This window comes from Molossus molossus, unplaced genomic scaffold (genome assembly GCF_014108415.1).
Source record: "Molossus molossus isolate mMolMol1 unplaced genomic scaffold, mMolMol1.p scaffold_m16_p_4, whole genome shotgun sequence".
Lineage (NCBI taxonomy): Eukaryota > Metazoa > Chordata > Mammalia > Chiroptera > Molossidae > Molossus > Molossus molossus.
In genome coordinates this window covers 127596983-127613469 of record NW_023425377.1, presented here as the reverse complement: position 1 = coordinate 127613469, position 16487 = coordinate 127596983, and the positions used below count along the sequence as shown (strand labels likewise).

At 51.5% G+C, this 16487-nt stretch overlaps 1 protein-coding gene across 1 annotated transcript in view; it reads right to left on the bottom strand.

Moving 5' to 3' along the window:
• LOC118615852 (bifunctional heparan sulfate N-deacetylase/N-sulfotransferase 4) overlaps positions 1-11239 on the bottom strand; it is a 133157-nt gene extending 121918 nt beyond the window's left edge. The window contains exon 1 of the mRNA XM_036241099.1: positions 10262-11239. Coding sequence (XP_036096992.1) covers positions 10262-11239 — 978 coding nt within the window. The remainder of the gene's footprint in view (positions 1-10261) is intronic.
• Positions 11240-16487: the final 5248 nt, after the last annotated feature.

The following is a 16487-nucleotide window of genomic DNA, read 5'->3' as shown; positions in this document are numbered from 1 at the left end:
AAGTGCTGACAGCTCTAACCGGGCCCCTGGACCTCAGCCCGTCTTACCAGGCCAGCCCTCCTCAACACCGGGGCCCAGAGGGGGCCGGCCACACCTCTGAAACCCCTCACCTCGTCTCTGTCTCTGGTGTTTCCACAGATGCCTCCGCCCTGCTGCCCACAGGGCATTTTTCTTTGCTGTCGATGCCCTGTGCGGCCAGAAGTGACGAACACCACAGGTGACGGGCAGTGCCTACTTGGGTCCGCGAGTCATTCGAGTTAAATTCCTGTCTGGCCCAGGGTCTGGCCCCCTGGTTGTCAGAGCCTCCCTGCTTCACTCTGCAGAACTTTCTAGGCCTTTGGTCATAGTTACCACTTAGAGAGGAGTCCAGCAAGGTTTGTTGTCTGTAGGATGCACGGTTCGGAGCAGGGGCTTTCTCACATCTCCGTGTGGTAAAACTGTGTGAAAAGGAGCAATCTGCTTGTGTTTGTCGTGAATGATTATTACTCCCTTTCAACTGTGAAAATGAAAAATGCATTTTTATTTTGAGGTCATTGGAAAAGCATTAATTGCAATCAAATAAACTCTCCCTGTCAGTTTGAGGAATTCAAAAATGAATTTAAATGTAAAACAGCTGTGCATCGAGGAACTGAAATTCCATTTATAGTATTCAAAGAAGACAGGCATTTAATACGTGAAACACAGTTCACAGTGTCACTTGACTGTCGTGAACGTGGAGCTAATGGAGACAACCATGTGAGTACATCTCAGGTACGTGTTCAATATTTTCTGGGGGAGGCCTATATTTGTGAATGTATATAATAAGAAATAATGCTGCCCTGCCCGGTTTGGCTCAGCAGTTAGACCATCGGCTTGTGGTCCAGACAGACCTGGGTTTAGTTCCCGCTAAGGGCACATACCTCAGTTGCAGTTTGTCCCCGGCCCCAGTTGGGGTCGTGTGGGAGGCAGCCACTCAATGTGTCCCTTTCACGTCGATGTTGCTCGCTCTCTCTCTTTTCCTCTCTTTCCCTCCCACTCTGTCTGAGCAAAAATAGAAAAATGTCCTCGGGTGAGGATAAAAAGAAATAATGCTTTTCTCCAGCAGCGATATTCCATATGAACATTTCTCCCCCTACACACAAGCCATTACTGTTTCTTTCACTGTAGATATAATGTAGCATTTATAAGGGTGAGGATGCCTTAACATAATTAAACAAATTAGGCAAACTATAACACCCACAGCAAGCAAATTTTTACCAATTACTTTAGTATTTTAAAGCGATTTCTAATTGAATATACTGAAATAAGATTTTGGAATATTGCTCTGTTAGTAAGAATATGTGAAGTAATCCAAAGGTTTTTAAATATTCTACTTATATGTGAAATGCAGCCAAGGGGACCATAATGGTGCAAAAATGATGAAACTTTTCACATAGTTCGTCTCGTCTATGACATGTTTATCATGTGTCATGGCTTATTCCAGAATATCAATTGAATATAAAATTATAAACTTAAAATGAGCACTAGAAAACCATTCACTTATTGAGTTCAATTCTCTTTGCAGATGTCGTTGAGAAGTCAGCATTGCACGTCAGGACTGTGACAGCGATGAATAGACAGAGAAGGGTGTAGGTTTCTCAAAAGAAAGGCCGGGTCGCTGGAGGACAGAAGGAGAGAGAGCACTGTTCGCTCAGACCATGACCTTGTGAGCCCAGACGATCCGAGAAGGCAAAGGTGTTGCTGGTCTGTAGCTCACATGCTACATGTTTCCTTTTCTTTCGAAGTAAAAATAGAGGTAGCAGGCAGGAGGCATGAATCTCATAAAGCACTTTGAATATCAAATATCTTTTACAAAGTATCCTCTGTAACAGTCGTCTGCAAGGAAGAAAAGCACTGTCGTGTATCATTCCACTTGCATCACGTGCGTCATTCCACTGCATCCAGGTTTCAGATGCAAAGAAGGGAAGCTTGACAGTGAGGTCTGCGCTTTCCAACTATGTCTTCCGAAATCCCAAGCAAGTTTGCCTTGACAACGCTAAAACTCCTATATTTATGTAAAGTCAGTATTTGTGCATGTACTTTCTATAAATTCCATTGTTTTAGATTAGAATTACTTTGTAATGATTATGATAGTATTTTACTATCTTAACACATACATATGTGTGTGTGTGTGTGTGTGTGTGTGTATTTTTTTTTTTGGTACATGACCCTAGAAGGAACCGAACCTGGGACTCTCTGGTTCGCAGACCGATGCTCCAACTGCTGAGCCAAACCGGCCAGAGCTTAATACATATTTTAAGTCCAGCAAATGAGGACTGAACATTTTAAATCATAACCATTGTGGAAAACAGTATGGAGGCCTTGAAACACCCTACAATGAACTACCGTCTGACCTAGCCCGCCCACGTCTGAGTATTTACCGGGAGGGATTGTAATCGGGACGTCGGAGAGACTTGTAGATTATTCACAGCGGACCAGACACGAACCACCCCAGTGCCCACCGACGGATGGAAGGATGAAGCCGTGAGGTGCATGTGTACGACGGAATGTGACTCAGCCTTAAATGAGAAGGACATCCTGCCGTTTGCAGCAACGTGCTAAGGAGGACAGCGTGCTACACGAACTGGGCCAGACACGGAAACGTGGAATCCAAAGAGACAGGGTAGAACGGTGGTTGCCAGGCGCAGGGGGTCAGGGTGGGGACGGAGAGGTGATGGTCAAAGGGCCCGAAGTTTCGGTGATGCAGGACAAAGCAGTTCTGAGGATCCGTGGCACAGCAGAGGGCTCGAAGCTAACAACGCCAGATTGTGGATTGAAAAGTTGCTGAGGGTAGACCCGTGTTCTTACCACTGCAGCAATAACACTAGTTCCATACTCATGCCAACACTAACACTGCTCACGGGAAAGGAAGGCGGGGAGACTTTGTCAGGTAATGCGCATGTCTAGGTCCTTTCTGGTGGTGATGGTTTCACGAGTTTATACTTGTTCCTGAACTCATTGAGGTGTACACATTCAATATGTACATCTTTTCACATGTCAATCACACCTTAATAAAGTGGTTAAAATTTAAATATCATTGATGCCTTGCATGGTGCTATGCGGGGGCTGGAATTGTCGGGGGATCACTTCGTAAATTATAAAACTGTCCAACCGCTATACTGCTCACCTGAGACTAAGATGAAATAAGATGGAATGTCAAACAAAAAAAGATAAATAAATAAATATCACTGATGCCTTGATATTCCCAAATGTTAAATAAACACCTGGAGGGTTTAACTAGGGAATATAGACTTCAGAAACTATTTTTATATTTGTGCTCCAATGTTTAAAGAGGTGAAGCATTTTTTCCCTTTAAAAGTCTGTGTTACGACGATGCATTATCAACTGAGATCATGCATTTGCAATCACTCTGAATGGATCACAAAGTTACAGTAAATACACCTCCTGCAACTGGACTATAAACAATTAGGAGAAACATTTCTGTTTTATAGAGTGTAGTATCCTTCTGATGAGCAAAGATGTTTCCTGTAGGTTTATTTTTAATCCGAGGGGGCAAACAGATAACGTGGACAAATAACCACAACGACTTGCGGCTTTCACTGGGTGACGCTGGACGGGGTACGCAGGCAGGCAGAGTTGGACCCATGGTCACAGTTTAAAGAAAACCAGCTTACACTGACACACTTTGTAAAACATACGAGACCGTCAATGAAAAGACATACCCTCGCGTCTGAGCTGCTAACACGTGAAGCTGAATGTGAGTCTTAGCTTATAAGCAATGGGATATGGTAATCGCATTATGGACAAAAATCAAAGGGATGTTTTTCTTCAACTCCCCATCACCAAGTAAATCAGCTAATGTTTACGGAGTGTCGGCACTTTTCTTGGAGGGACGCAGGGGTCAGGCCATTTCGTCCTCACTGCAGCCCGGTACGTCACCGTGGCCAGCTGTCCTGCACACAGGACCACGTGGCATTGACCAAGTCGCCGGGACAGGTGACAGCTCATGACTCATCCGCCAAGCTTCCGTCCTCTCCTCAGAACGGATGCTTCCGAGTATTATCTTTGCCAAAGATAATGGTCTTTTTTCCCTCCTACGTCCCGTTTCCCTCCGTAAAACATCGCTCGTGTCCAGAAACCAGCCATTTGGACGCAACAGCTCAGATCTGTGCGAAGCGGAACTTGGATCTTGGGACAGAGGATCGTCTCCTCCCTCAGCTCCCCTGCCGAGAAGGGCCGTCCTTCGATTCTGCAAAGAAAAAGGTGAATCATCCCCTGAAAAGAGGGTTTGAGCTTCCGTTGCTGCTTTTGAAAAACCAGCAGCTGGTCTAAGGTGTGTTTTTTCAGCAGGGTGGTTGGTCTTGCGTTAGCCGGTGTCTTTAACGCATCCAGGTAGGGCTCGATGTTGCTACCTCCGCTGCAGACTCCGGTTCTCTGGTTATGACGCCTCTCCCATCTTCTCCAGACTGGATGAGAGTCACTAGTAAAATCCAAGCCAACATTAAACAAAACGTCAGCAAACGAAGTCACTGCTGTGACCAGAGACGCAGCGGAGCCCCGGGACACAGACAGGCTGGGCGTGCTGCCCTGTGGTATGACTTAGCGGCTCAAGCGGAACTACAATCATAGGAGCTAAAGAAAACCCAAGGCAAAGCGTTGCGGCTGTGATCTCAGTCGCTTCACAATTTATCAGGAAACTGTAGTGACTCTAAATGGCTCCATGATTGTTTGATTTATTTCAGAACACGGTGCAATTCTGCAGGGAACCCCAACGGGGCAGATTTCGGTTGGGTTTTGTTTCCCTCTTCAGAGGTGAAAGTCTGCATGGTATCTCTTGGCGATATCGTAACAGAAACCGGGCGGCCTGGCTGAGGAGGCTCGTTCTAATCTACTCACTGTCTGTGTCATTGCAGGGAGACAGGATGGAGGAACACAGCCAGAGAACATCCTCTGGCTGCCCAGGGTTTGACAGCACAAGCCCTGAGATTAAGGACAGTCAGAGGGTCGCTGTCTCCCCTTGTGGAGACCCAGCCAGCTTGGCTGGTTTCACCCACAGAGGGTCTGATAGGACCTCTTTCCCATCGTGACCATCCCTGCATCTGAGCAGGGATGGGGCTCAGGGCCTTGGGCTGCCCCGTCCCCGCTACCCCAGGCCTTGCTGCCACCATAACCACCCTCTGCTGCGACCTGACCAGGTGAGTGTGGGCCGGGCCTGCAGCCGCTACAGCTCAGCTGCTCCGAGCGGGAGCAAACTCCGGGACTCTCCGCTCTTTTTTTTTTTTGAGAGAGAGGAAGGGAGAGATAGAAATATTGACGTGAGAAACATCCATCACTGCGTCCTGCACGCCCCCTACTGGGGATCGAGCCCACAACCCGGGCATGTGCCCTGACCAGGAATTGAACCAGGACCTCTCAGGCCATGGGACAACGCTCCATCCACTGAGCCACACTGGCTGGGCAGGACTCTGTTCTTTTTTTTTTTTTCCCTTAATTTTTTATTTATTAATTTGCTTGTTACAGATGTTTCTCATTTTCCCCCCATTGACACCCTCCTCCCCTCCCCCCCACCCCATCCCCGGCTTTGTTGTCTATGTTCACTGGTCATGCACACATGCATGTAAGTTCTGTGCCTTATCTCTTCCCCCACAAACCCCCCCCTCCTCTGAGGCTTCTCAGCCTGTACCCCACCTCCATGTCTCTGGGTCAATTTTGTTCAGCAGTTCGTTTAGTTCATTATATTCCACAAATAAGTGAGATCATGTGATATTTGTCTTTCTCTGCTTGGCTTGTGTCGCTGAGCACAATGCTCTCCAGGTCCCTCCATGTCGTCTCAAAGAGGACTCTCTGTTCTTAAACTGAAATCCAGTTTCTCCATAAAAAGCTGTAGAACCGACCTGAGCAGATCCGCTGTTGGTGACAGGTCCCGCTTAAGTGAAGCCTTTAAAACAAGTAACCGGCGGATACCCAGAACACAGGCAGGCCTCTAAAACCCCCTTTTCTAACAAAAAGTAGACATGTTGTCAACGGACACTCATCAAGAAAATAACCACATCACAACAAAATCCTCTCAGTGGGATCTAACAACTGAACGCTGAGGACGGAGCTCCTGGTTCTCCCGAGACGTTCAACTCCTATACATCTGTCCCCGTTTCGGGCGTGTTTGTGCAGAGTCTCGGTGGCTTCACAGTCACGTCGGCGGCCCCACTGTGACTCCTGTGAGCAGGCGTCATAAACAAGGAGGAAGGAACTTGAAGCCCAAATCCAGACGAATGACTGAGCCTCTGTTCCAGGCCACAGGGCCGTGCTCAGCTGGGCCTTCCTCACGCCCTCCCCACGGCCAAGGAGAGGCTGCCGGGTGCCTGCACCCTCGGGACACGAGGCAGGCTCCCCCTGTGGGAATCCCGCTTGTCGTGACCTTGGGGTTATCCAAAACGGTGCCTCCAACCTGCTTTCTTCTTCCTTGATTCGTTCCCCGTAGCGGTCACCGCGGAGATCACGAGTCTGAAGCTTGATGATTTGTAACCCAGCGGCCAGCTCTGGGGGTGTCTGGAAATGCAAATCACTTCTCCAAAGGCTGCGTCTGGTCTGGGTGTCTCATGTTAACTCTTCGGACCCAAGGCCAGGCCCCTCCTCCTGCCCGCACCTCCCCCCAGGCTAGGAGCACGGCCCCCCGCACGCCACCTGCTTCCCTTGGCTCCTGCCCCGACTCCCCCGATCGCCCTTGCATGCTGGCTGTCCCCCAGCTCATCGGCGTCAACCCAGCAGCCTGTCCTTCCAGTTCCCGACTCTCACCCAGGACCCCACTGTGCTAGGATTTGGCTGCTCGCACCGCTGTTGCAGGTTTACAGTCTGAGAACCGGAAAGGCTGACACACGTCCAAGGTTAACTAGCGAGAACGGGGCCGACACCCAAACCCAGATCCCAGCCTTTGTTTTCGAGAAGAAACTTTAGACATTTGACACAGACGGTCTGGGAGTGGTCTGCCCTGTCACTGACGAGCTAGACACTATCTTCAAGTCGCTCCGCCCCATGTACCCACTCAGAAAATGTAAATATTTCCCATTAGGGTTGTCATGACGGTGAAATGATATATTACCTGCTGGTGGTTAGCACAGCGCTAGTGTGTATTAATAAGCTAAAGAAACACTACTGAGGAAAACACACAGTAATTCTTATGCCTATCTTGTAGCAGGTTCTGTAACAGGACTTCTCAGAAACGTCTCCCCATTCAGACAATGTACCTTTCTCCACCCCCAGCTGCAGTCACATCCATTTGGGCTTAAAACTTTCAGTGCACGATGGCTTCCTGCCCACAACCAACACCTTCAGCATTTCGTACCACTACTGTTTCTTCTTTAAAAGTATGTTTTTAATGAGTTTTAGAGAGAGAGGAAGGGAGAGGGAGACAGAAACTTCGATGGCAGAGAGAAACACGCATCGGCTGCCTCCTGCACGCCCCCTACTGGGGATCGAGCCCGAAACCCCGGCACGTGCCCTGCCCGGGAATCAAACCAGCCCCTCAGTGCCTGGTTTGACATTCAGTCCACTGAGCCACACCGGTCGGTTGCTTCTTATTTTCTTTATCATCCAACCAGCACAGCACTCCCCAGCTGTCCTGGTATTTCCAGCCAGATCTCAGCGTGGCCTGGCCCTCTGCCCGAGGACACATGTCCCCGTCCTGGTTTGCTGGTGCCGGTCTCACCAGCCCTGAGGGCTCCAACCCCGCCTTCTCCATGGAGTCGCCCCAACTCCCAGAAGAAACTGGGTCGCTGTCCTCTGTCCCCGCGTCCCGCGCACAGGGATCCGTCATGGTGCACACTGCGTCCTGCCTGCGCCAGGAAGACAGCCCGGCCTCCAGCCGCCAGGCCCTCTGCCCCAAGGGTGACATGCGGGCGAGGGGAGGGCGGGACTTGGCGAGGAACTAGATCGCGCTGATTAGTTCACTAGATGGAAGTGTTCCAGCGAGTGCGATTTGGAAGGGAGGTGGCTGGCTCTCCTCACCATGGGCGGAGGTGACACGCTCCACTCCGCAGAGGGAATGTGAGGAAGAAGAACACAGAGTATCCAGAACTTTCTACACACGAGCCCAGGTTCTTGCCCACAGATCACAGTTATCCAAACAATAGACTCGAACTAGAAGTCAGAGGCCGAGCCTGGGACGAGGGTTTTACTCTGAAAGCTGGACAGTCTGACTGATCTGCAAGTGACCCGAGGGCCACGGCCCCGAGCCCCACACATCACGGTTCTGGGGACCAAACCCACCAGGAAGAGGGCAGAAGGAGCGTTTTCTTCCAAGTGTGTGTGTGTAGAGTAATAATTAATATCCACATGCACACACACACTCAGACACCCACACGCACACAGACACACTCTCACACACACAGACACGCATGCACACACACTCTCACACACTCATGGACACCCATACACATACAGACACACTCTCACACACACTGACACACACACTCTCACACACACGCACACAGACACACTCCCACTCGCACACTTGCACACACTGTCACACACACCCACACTCACACCCACACACACTGTCACACCCACACACACGCACACAGACACACTTCCACTCGCACACTCACACACACTCTCACACACACCCACACGCACACACACTCGCGCGCACACACACTCACACCCCCCCACACGCACACAGACACACTCTCACACACACTGACACACACACTCCCACTCACACACAACCACACAGACACACTCACACCCCCCCCACACGCACACTGACACACTCCCACTCGCACACTCACACACACTGTCACACCCCCCCCCACACACACAGACACACTTCCATGCTCACAGCCTCTCCGGCTCTCTCCACCTGGGACGTGCCCCAGCCCGTGTTCGAGCCCAGCCCTGCTTCAAGCTGCTGGAGGCCACGCCCCGGAGTCACCGCCGGCCTTCGCCCGTGAGCAGTGCTGAGCAGTGTTTGTTTCCACCCGGAGCGACGGAGCAGCTGCATCTGAGCGGACGGTGCGGCCCGAGGGAGAGAGGGCGTCCACCCCGCGGGGCGCCAGGCTGGGACCGGCCCCCTGTCGAGTTCCAGAAACCACTCAGGGGACCTGGGGAGGCTTCTTCCTAAGTGTATGATTTTGAAATGAAACTAATACTAGAGTTTAAACTAATTAAAATGAATAAATACAAAAAAAACAAGGAGAAAACCAGAAAAATCCAGATAGAACTCACGGGGTGGGGAGGTCACTGACCCCCCACAGCAGGGCCCGAGCTGAAATGTCTGGGTCCCAGCGAGCGAGGGTTCATTCAGGGCCCAGGCAGAACAGGGGCCACTGGCTCACATGTGACTTGAAGATTTTTAAAAGGTGAACTCATTTGACTGGTTTGAATCATGCTTTATCGTGGGGGAGATACAGGGCTCGGCCACAGGAGAGCCGGTATTTCGAATTGGCTTCGAGGGTTCGTCTTTGGAGGACACTCCTACTCACAGGAAGACAGGGCACGATCTTAGCAGCTCTTGGTCCCAGTATGACTGCGGGGTGTGTCCTGTCCCTTTCATTCCTATCTCTGCTAAAACGGTTTGTCCCCAGGATGGACTTAGTCACGGATGGGACCAGAGGCACAGGAGAACGCCGAGTCATGGTGCAAAAGGGGAGTTATTCTCGGAACTGCCGGCCAAGCCAGCGACACACCTGCGGCTTCTGCTCGGACAGCAGTCACAGGTGCATGTGTCGCGTCAGTCTGATGGTGACCGAGAGGCCACCGCAACGGGACCCATTCCTGACCCTGCCGGAAGCTTGCTGAGCTCCGACCAGGCACACACACGAAACCCGCTCTGTGGGCTGCACACCTTGCGCACGAGCCCCTCACAGCCGCGGACACGGCCTCCCGAGGCGTGGCAGGCCGGGCTCTTTCTCCAGCTCGCATTTCCGCACCACTGCCAGACCCGCAGGGCGGGACCCGCCTGGGACACACGGTCTAGGCACAGGGCGGGCTGCGCTGGAGGAGGGCCGTGCGGCGGTTCCGGTTCTGGTTCTGGCACGCGTGGCCGCTGAGCCCATGCAGGGAGGGGGGTGAGGCTGGAAGAGCTGCCGGGCGGGTTCGTTGTCCCCACAGGCCGCAGGGGTGTGCGAGGGACAGTTACACCTCCGTTCGAGATCTTTTTAATGACTGTTTCACCACATTTCCTGCCTCTAACGTTTGGGGTCGGGAGGAACCTAGACCAGCGGCCCTGCCCTTCGTCCACACCACCGAGCAAGTGAAGTGAAAGGGGACGTCACGTGCAGACCCTTACCTTCACATCCCTGCCGTTCATCCGCGTGCCCTCCTTGCCCACGAAGATGTCGTCGATGTCCACGAGGATGTACCTGTCCAGGGACAGGGCCAGCCTCCTCCCGGACAGGAAGGACACGGCGTCCACGAAGATGAGCTTGTGCAGCCAGAAGTTCAAGTTGTTGCCGAAAAGAACCCGCTGGATCCCGTCGTGCAGCCCCAGGTCCTGGACGACCGTGGCGTAGAGGGTTCCGTGGGGCGAGGCGGGGGCGCCCTGGCCCCCCTGCAGGGTGCTCAGCAGCACGGGCTGGAAGGTGGAGTGGTTGGACTGGAAGGCCGTCCAGTCCTCGCCCGGCAGCGGGCCCTGCTGCACGCGGGGCGCCTTGGTGATGTGCAGCAGGGGGGCCTGGGGGTTCACGAAGCAGTCCTTCAGGGCCAGGTTGTTCAGGAGGCTCAGCGGGAGGCCCCGCAGCGGCGTGCTGGGCGCGCTGTTCTCGTTGGCCTTGTGGAAGCCGATGATGCTCACGCCGTACTCCACGCAGTATTTCTCCAGGAGCTCGCGGTTCCAGGAGTCCATGCCGACGTACTTGAGGATATTCTCGTAAATGACGAGGATGTACTTCCCCCTGCCGTTGTCGGTGAGGGGAGGGATGTCCCCCTTCCCGGGCGCGATGGCCATGTGGTGGCGGAAGCGGCTGGACTCCAGGATGGCGACGATGTCCTGGCCGAGCTGGGAGTACTGACTCTCCACGAACAGGAGCACCGTGGGGTCGGTGCGCGACGGCGCGATGGGCCTGGCTGTCTTCAGCCCCAGGGAGCGGTAGGGCAGCATCTTGACGTCGGCACATTCCGCCCTGGCCGTGGTCTCCATGAGCGTCACCTCCTGCTTGTAGCCCGAGTAGAGGAAGTAGGCAGAGAGGAGGATGCTGGCCAAGCAGAAGGTGGCGAGGAGCACAGTGAGCGTCCGGAAACTCCGCCGCAGCTTCAGGGTGAGATTCATGTTCACGGCCCTGGGTTGGGGCGTCTCCCAGTGTCTTTCCCTAAAGCGCCATAGGGGACACAGTACGAGATGGTGGGGGTACCACTTCCCGCCGGTTCATGTAACCATCGCAAACCATGTGAGGTGTCAGGACGGCTCACGGCGAGTCCAGCTGGGAGGCGGCGGCCCGGGCGCCGGGGGCTGCAGCGTGGGAATCTGCCCGCCGCCGGAGAGCGCAGCAGAGCCCTCCACCATCACCTGGAAGAGGGCAGAACGCAGGGGCTGAGACACCGGAAACACACATGTGCATATGGGCTGATGCACCGGGAACACACCTGTCAGACAGTGTCAGTGCGGCTCATGAGCTACAACATTAACAGCCCGATGTTTGGTCTAGATTTCACCACTTAGAATATAGTCGATTTTCGTCATGTTCTCAAGGAAAGAGAATCCTCTTGGATTTTTGTGTATATTTTTGTATAAGTAGATTGTATATACATATACAAATATTCACATACTTGTATAATATATACGTACACAAATATTCGCTCACGGAGTCAGGAGTCGGGTGTCCGCCGGGGCTCGGCAGTGAAACCCGCTGACATCTCGAGAGCCCAGCTGACATACTCAGTACCTACAGGTTCCCCCCAGTAACACCCTTTTTTGAAGTCGCAGGGAGCCCTCGCCCCGCTCCGAACAACAGCCGAAACAGACCGGACTTCTTCTCCCGAAGCAGAGAGAGAGAAGCTACGGGAGGAAGAAGCACCCTGGTGAAACCCGGAGGGCAGCCTGGAGGAGCAGGCAGCCGTGGCCTGTTTTTCTCGAAGCTCCCGCTCCTAGAGTCAGAACTAAAACTGAGTTTCCCACTATTCACTTTCATCCAACAGCCAAGCGTCCTACTGCCCTATCACTTAGCTCAGAAAAGGAGAAGGATGCAGAGACCATTACATCTCATCTTTCCCAAACGGCTTCCCCGCAGAGGGACATCCTTTTCCGTTAGGATGAGACGTCTTTACTTTGTACGCGTGACTGATGTTGAGTGCACCGCGCTCGATACAATGTTTCTTCATTCCTCTCGCAGTGGTGTTAGATGTGCGGCATCTTCCATTTCCTGCTTCGCCAGACTAGGAAGCAACCAGCACGCCTGTCTTCTGCCCATGGTTCTCCCGAGGCGTGTCCGTGACATGTCAGCGGGAGACACACACATCAGCGTGTTCTATGAGGGTCGGACAGTTCATCTCATCGTAAATGAGTTGTTCCTGCATTTTACTTTTTCACTTTGAGGAATCTGGGTAATTCATGTTTATTAGTACTTAGAAGATGATTAGATCAAATGATTCAACATGATAATATGTCACTATTTCCATTTCATATTTTTATGTCCTGAGATACATATTTCCTAGTTAGCAATTTAAATAAAATTGAAATACCATTTGTTTATGTCTTAGATTTTTGAAAAAAAATTTTTTTTTTAAACAACTCAAAAATCCACAATGTAAATAATGTAAATATCATCCAACCGGTGTGGCTCAGTGGTTGAGCATCGACCCTGCACCAAGAGGTCACCGGTTCGATTCCCAGTCAGGGTACATGCCCAGGTTGTGAGCCTGATCCCCAGTGGGGGGCGTGCAGGAGGCGGCCAACTGATGTTCTCTCTCGTCGATGTTTCCTTCTCTCCTCTCACTTCCTCTCTCTCTAAAATAAATTTAAAAAAATGTTTAATTTAAATATCTACAAAACAGATTTTAAATGTATCTGAAAACTCTCCCCAGTAACCTTACACTCACTTTAAAAGAAAATTAACTGCCCTGTGAGGACCTAATACTTTTTTTTTTTTTTTAAATCAAATACAGTTCTTCAAGATAAATATTTGCTCTCCAAAAACCTTTCGTGTGTTTAAGAATTCATTTCCCTTTAAACAAACCGAATTGTATTTACTTAAAAGAAAAGAAATACAGCAATACAAAGGCTTTGGTATAAAACATATAAATCAATTATTCTCTACCCTCTAGTTTTGTGTATATATGAAAATGTTCATAAGGTAAAATTGTAAAACAGAAATTAAATTAAATTGTGTATATATATATATGAATAGCAAGTATAGTAAATATTGAAATAGATTTGAAATTTGACAAGGAGATGATCCAGTCTTGTATTATATCTATTGCTACACTTCTCCTAGCTCAGGTATTTGATTTAAAAATCCATTTAAGTAAACATGGGGCCAGCCCCCGCCCCCCCCTCCCTGCATGGCCCCCACAGGAGTAGAAATCTATCCAATCTGCCTGTTGCGGGGGTTTGTTTAGTATTTTAAAAATAAATTCAATCGGGAATTTGAAAAGAAACTAAATACTTGACAAGTTATTACTTTGTTACATCCTTATGTATTCTGACATCAAAAATGTGACTTTTATGTCTGAATACACAAAGGATAAGATGTCAGTTTTGCATATTAGAACAGCTCATAATAACATGCAACAATGAAACAGAAGTAAAAAAGCATATGGGATTAGAATCTGTCAACCAAAAGAATAAATAAAATTTAAATGTGACATTTATTTAATATTAACACGTTCAGAGTTAGAAGAATGATAGACACATATTATCACCACTGTAATAGTGCGTGTGATGTGTGTGTGTGTGAGACCTAAGGAGTTATCATCCCTTTCCATTCAATCACCCAGTTTCTCCGTCCCTAACACAAAGTAGCCAGTGGAGGTGGGGCAGTTTGGAAAATAAAAAAGTGGCCGCCAAGGGTGTTTCTTTATGTTCTGTGTCCAGGTAAGAGATGGTTCGGCATTGTCTGGGGTACGAGAAAGAAGTAGTCTGTGATTTGTCTGAATCTCTTATCGTAAAACTCAGTAGAGGAATCAATATGGGTATTTGTCTGCCCCAGTTCCGGGCCCAGCGCTCCGAAGCTCCGAGTGTCCGGGTAGAGCAGGGCCTTCGGCTCTCAGGGCGATGCGTGGGGGACCTTTCAGCACCGCCCTCCTCTGGGCAGGGGAGGAGGCTGGAGCGAGAGTTGAGGAGGGAGCGTGCCCGCCCACACGATGAAGCCTCCATAAAAATTCCAACAGTCTGGGTTTGGGCCTTCCTGGTCGGTACCCTCGCCCACACCCCTGGAGGCCCCCCACCTGGAGGCCACAGGATAGGGAACCCCGCATGCAGGACGCACCCGACCTTGCCAGCCCTCTTCCTGTGGTTGTCGCTTGCGTTCCTATCACAGGGAAAGGTGAACCAGTCAGTGGGTCCCTGAGCTCCGGGAGCTGCGCCAGCGAACCCGGGACTCCAAGGGGAGGTCACAGGAACCTCCAGTTTGCCGCAGAGCGGGACAGAAGTGGCGGGAGAGCTGGGGACCTACTGCCTGTGATTGACACCCAGCGAGGGGGCAGTCTGGCGGGACGGTGCCCTTAACCTCTGGGGTCAGAGTGAGTTGAACTGTTGGGGACCTGGCTGGTGTTTGAGAGGCCCCTGCGCGCCTGCACTCAGGAGTGCTGCTGGGGGGTCGTGAAGAGGAGGGGGGACTGGTCTGTGTACTCACCTACGCTGGGTCCGCAGGGGGCGGGAACACCAACGTAAGCATCCTGGGAAGGTCGGATAAGGAAACTGAGATCATTTTAGAAACAACACGTGTTCAGTGCGCCCCGCACAATGAAGGGTATTCAGCGAGGATTGGAGCGCAGAGGTAAACGCTGCTCCGAAGTCCGAACAGGGCGCCGTGTTCCCAAGGCCGGCGGCGGTGCGGACGCTTTCGCTTTGCCTTCGCCAGCGCGTCCTGCAGGGCGCACCCGGGACGGCCAGCGACAAGCAGGTGCGGGCAGGAGCCCGGTGCTGCCCCTACACCACGACTCGGCTCTCCTCACAGAACCTCGGACACGCTGGGGACCACCGAGCGGAGGGCACTGGGAACGCGGACGTTTCCTGAACCACCGCACCCCGCAATCCCCATCCCGGGGCCTCGATCCCCCTCCTGCGCAGCGCGCCCTGCAGGTGCCCCAGCGAGCCTCCTGTGGACCCTCTGCAGAGGGGGACCGCCTCCCTGCCCCGGGACAACCCTCTCCAACGCAGGAGGCGGGACCAGCGGACTCGGCTTCTTCCGCCCCGCCTCCTGCTGGCCAGCAGTTCTCTCCCACGTCCACCCTTCCACGCGTGGTGCCCCCGCACCGGATGGAGAGCGCCCGGAATCCCTCCGTCTCTCCAAGACCCGATCACGGGGAGTGATTATTGTTCTGCACATCTGTTGAAATCTTTCTTTGACTTATTTCCAGAATGCGTTCACAGAGTCCCTCAAGTCCATTTACTACCGAGGGTCCTCAGTCGGGGGACCCAGCGGCCCCTGCAAGGCGCAGGAGAATCGTGAAGGAGTCCACGCGACTGCATTTTTGGAAAGAGAGACGTTCAGAAGTCAGCCAGGGGCTGGAATCATGGTAACTGTCCCCGTGATTGTTTCTGTCTCGTAGGTGGGCTGACGAGCTGCCCAGATCACCACTGGCGTTCAGCCGAAACCGAGAAAGACCGGCAGGAACATTCCCAGCAGGGAGAGGGGCCGCCGCTCCCGCGCTGTGCGGGGTCCTGCACACGCCCTTCGTCCTGCCTGCCCGCCTCAGTCTGTCTTTAGAAAGAGGATATCCAGATTTAAGAACGAGACAGACTGTGAATCTGGGGTTCCGTGTTCCCCGCTCCCACCACGACAAAAACCAAGGGCTACGTGAGAGGAAGGAAAACCTTCGCGATCACCTAACTAGATACTGTTACGTTCCATATCAGCAAGTTCTATTTCAGCTTTAAAAATTCAGAGATACAAAGTCAGAGATGTGTACCAGAACTGGGGGGTGGGCGGCTGGGGTGAGCCGGGACTGCTCAGCAAGCGACACCTCAACAAGCTCTGCCGTCTCCTGACACCGGGCAGGGGCGTATTTTACCAAGTGCTTGGCTCCACTTGCTTCATAAGATGTTTTGTTGCTTCTGAGAATATGATGAAGACTCAGCTCACATGAATAAAACAATGGTTTTCAATGAAAGATCGCGTCATGTGAACATTTAACCATGTATTCTTATATGTCAACGGTATGTAATGCTCTCTTGGGGGAAATTCCAAAAATCATAATCATTGTTCAAGAGACATGTAGTTTCTTTAAAAAAAAAAAAATCTTTTTAATCCTCACCCGAGGATATTTTTCCATTGATTTTTTTCCAGCTAAAGAGGGAGAAAGAGAGAAACAACGAGAGAGAGAGAAACAACGAGAGAGTGACAGCCATTGGTTGCGTT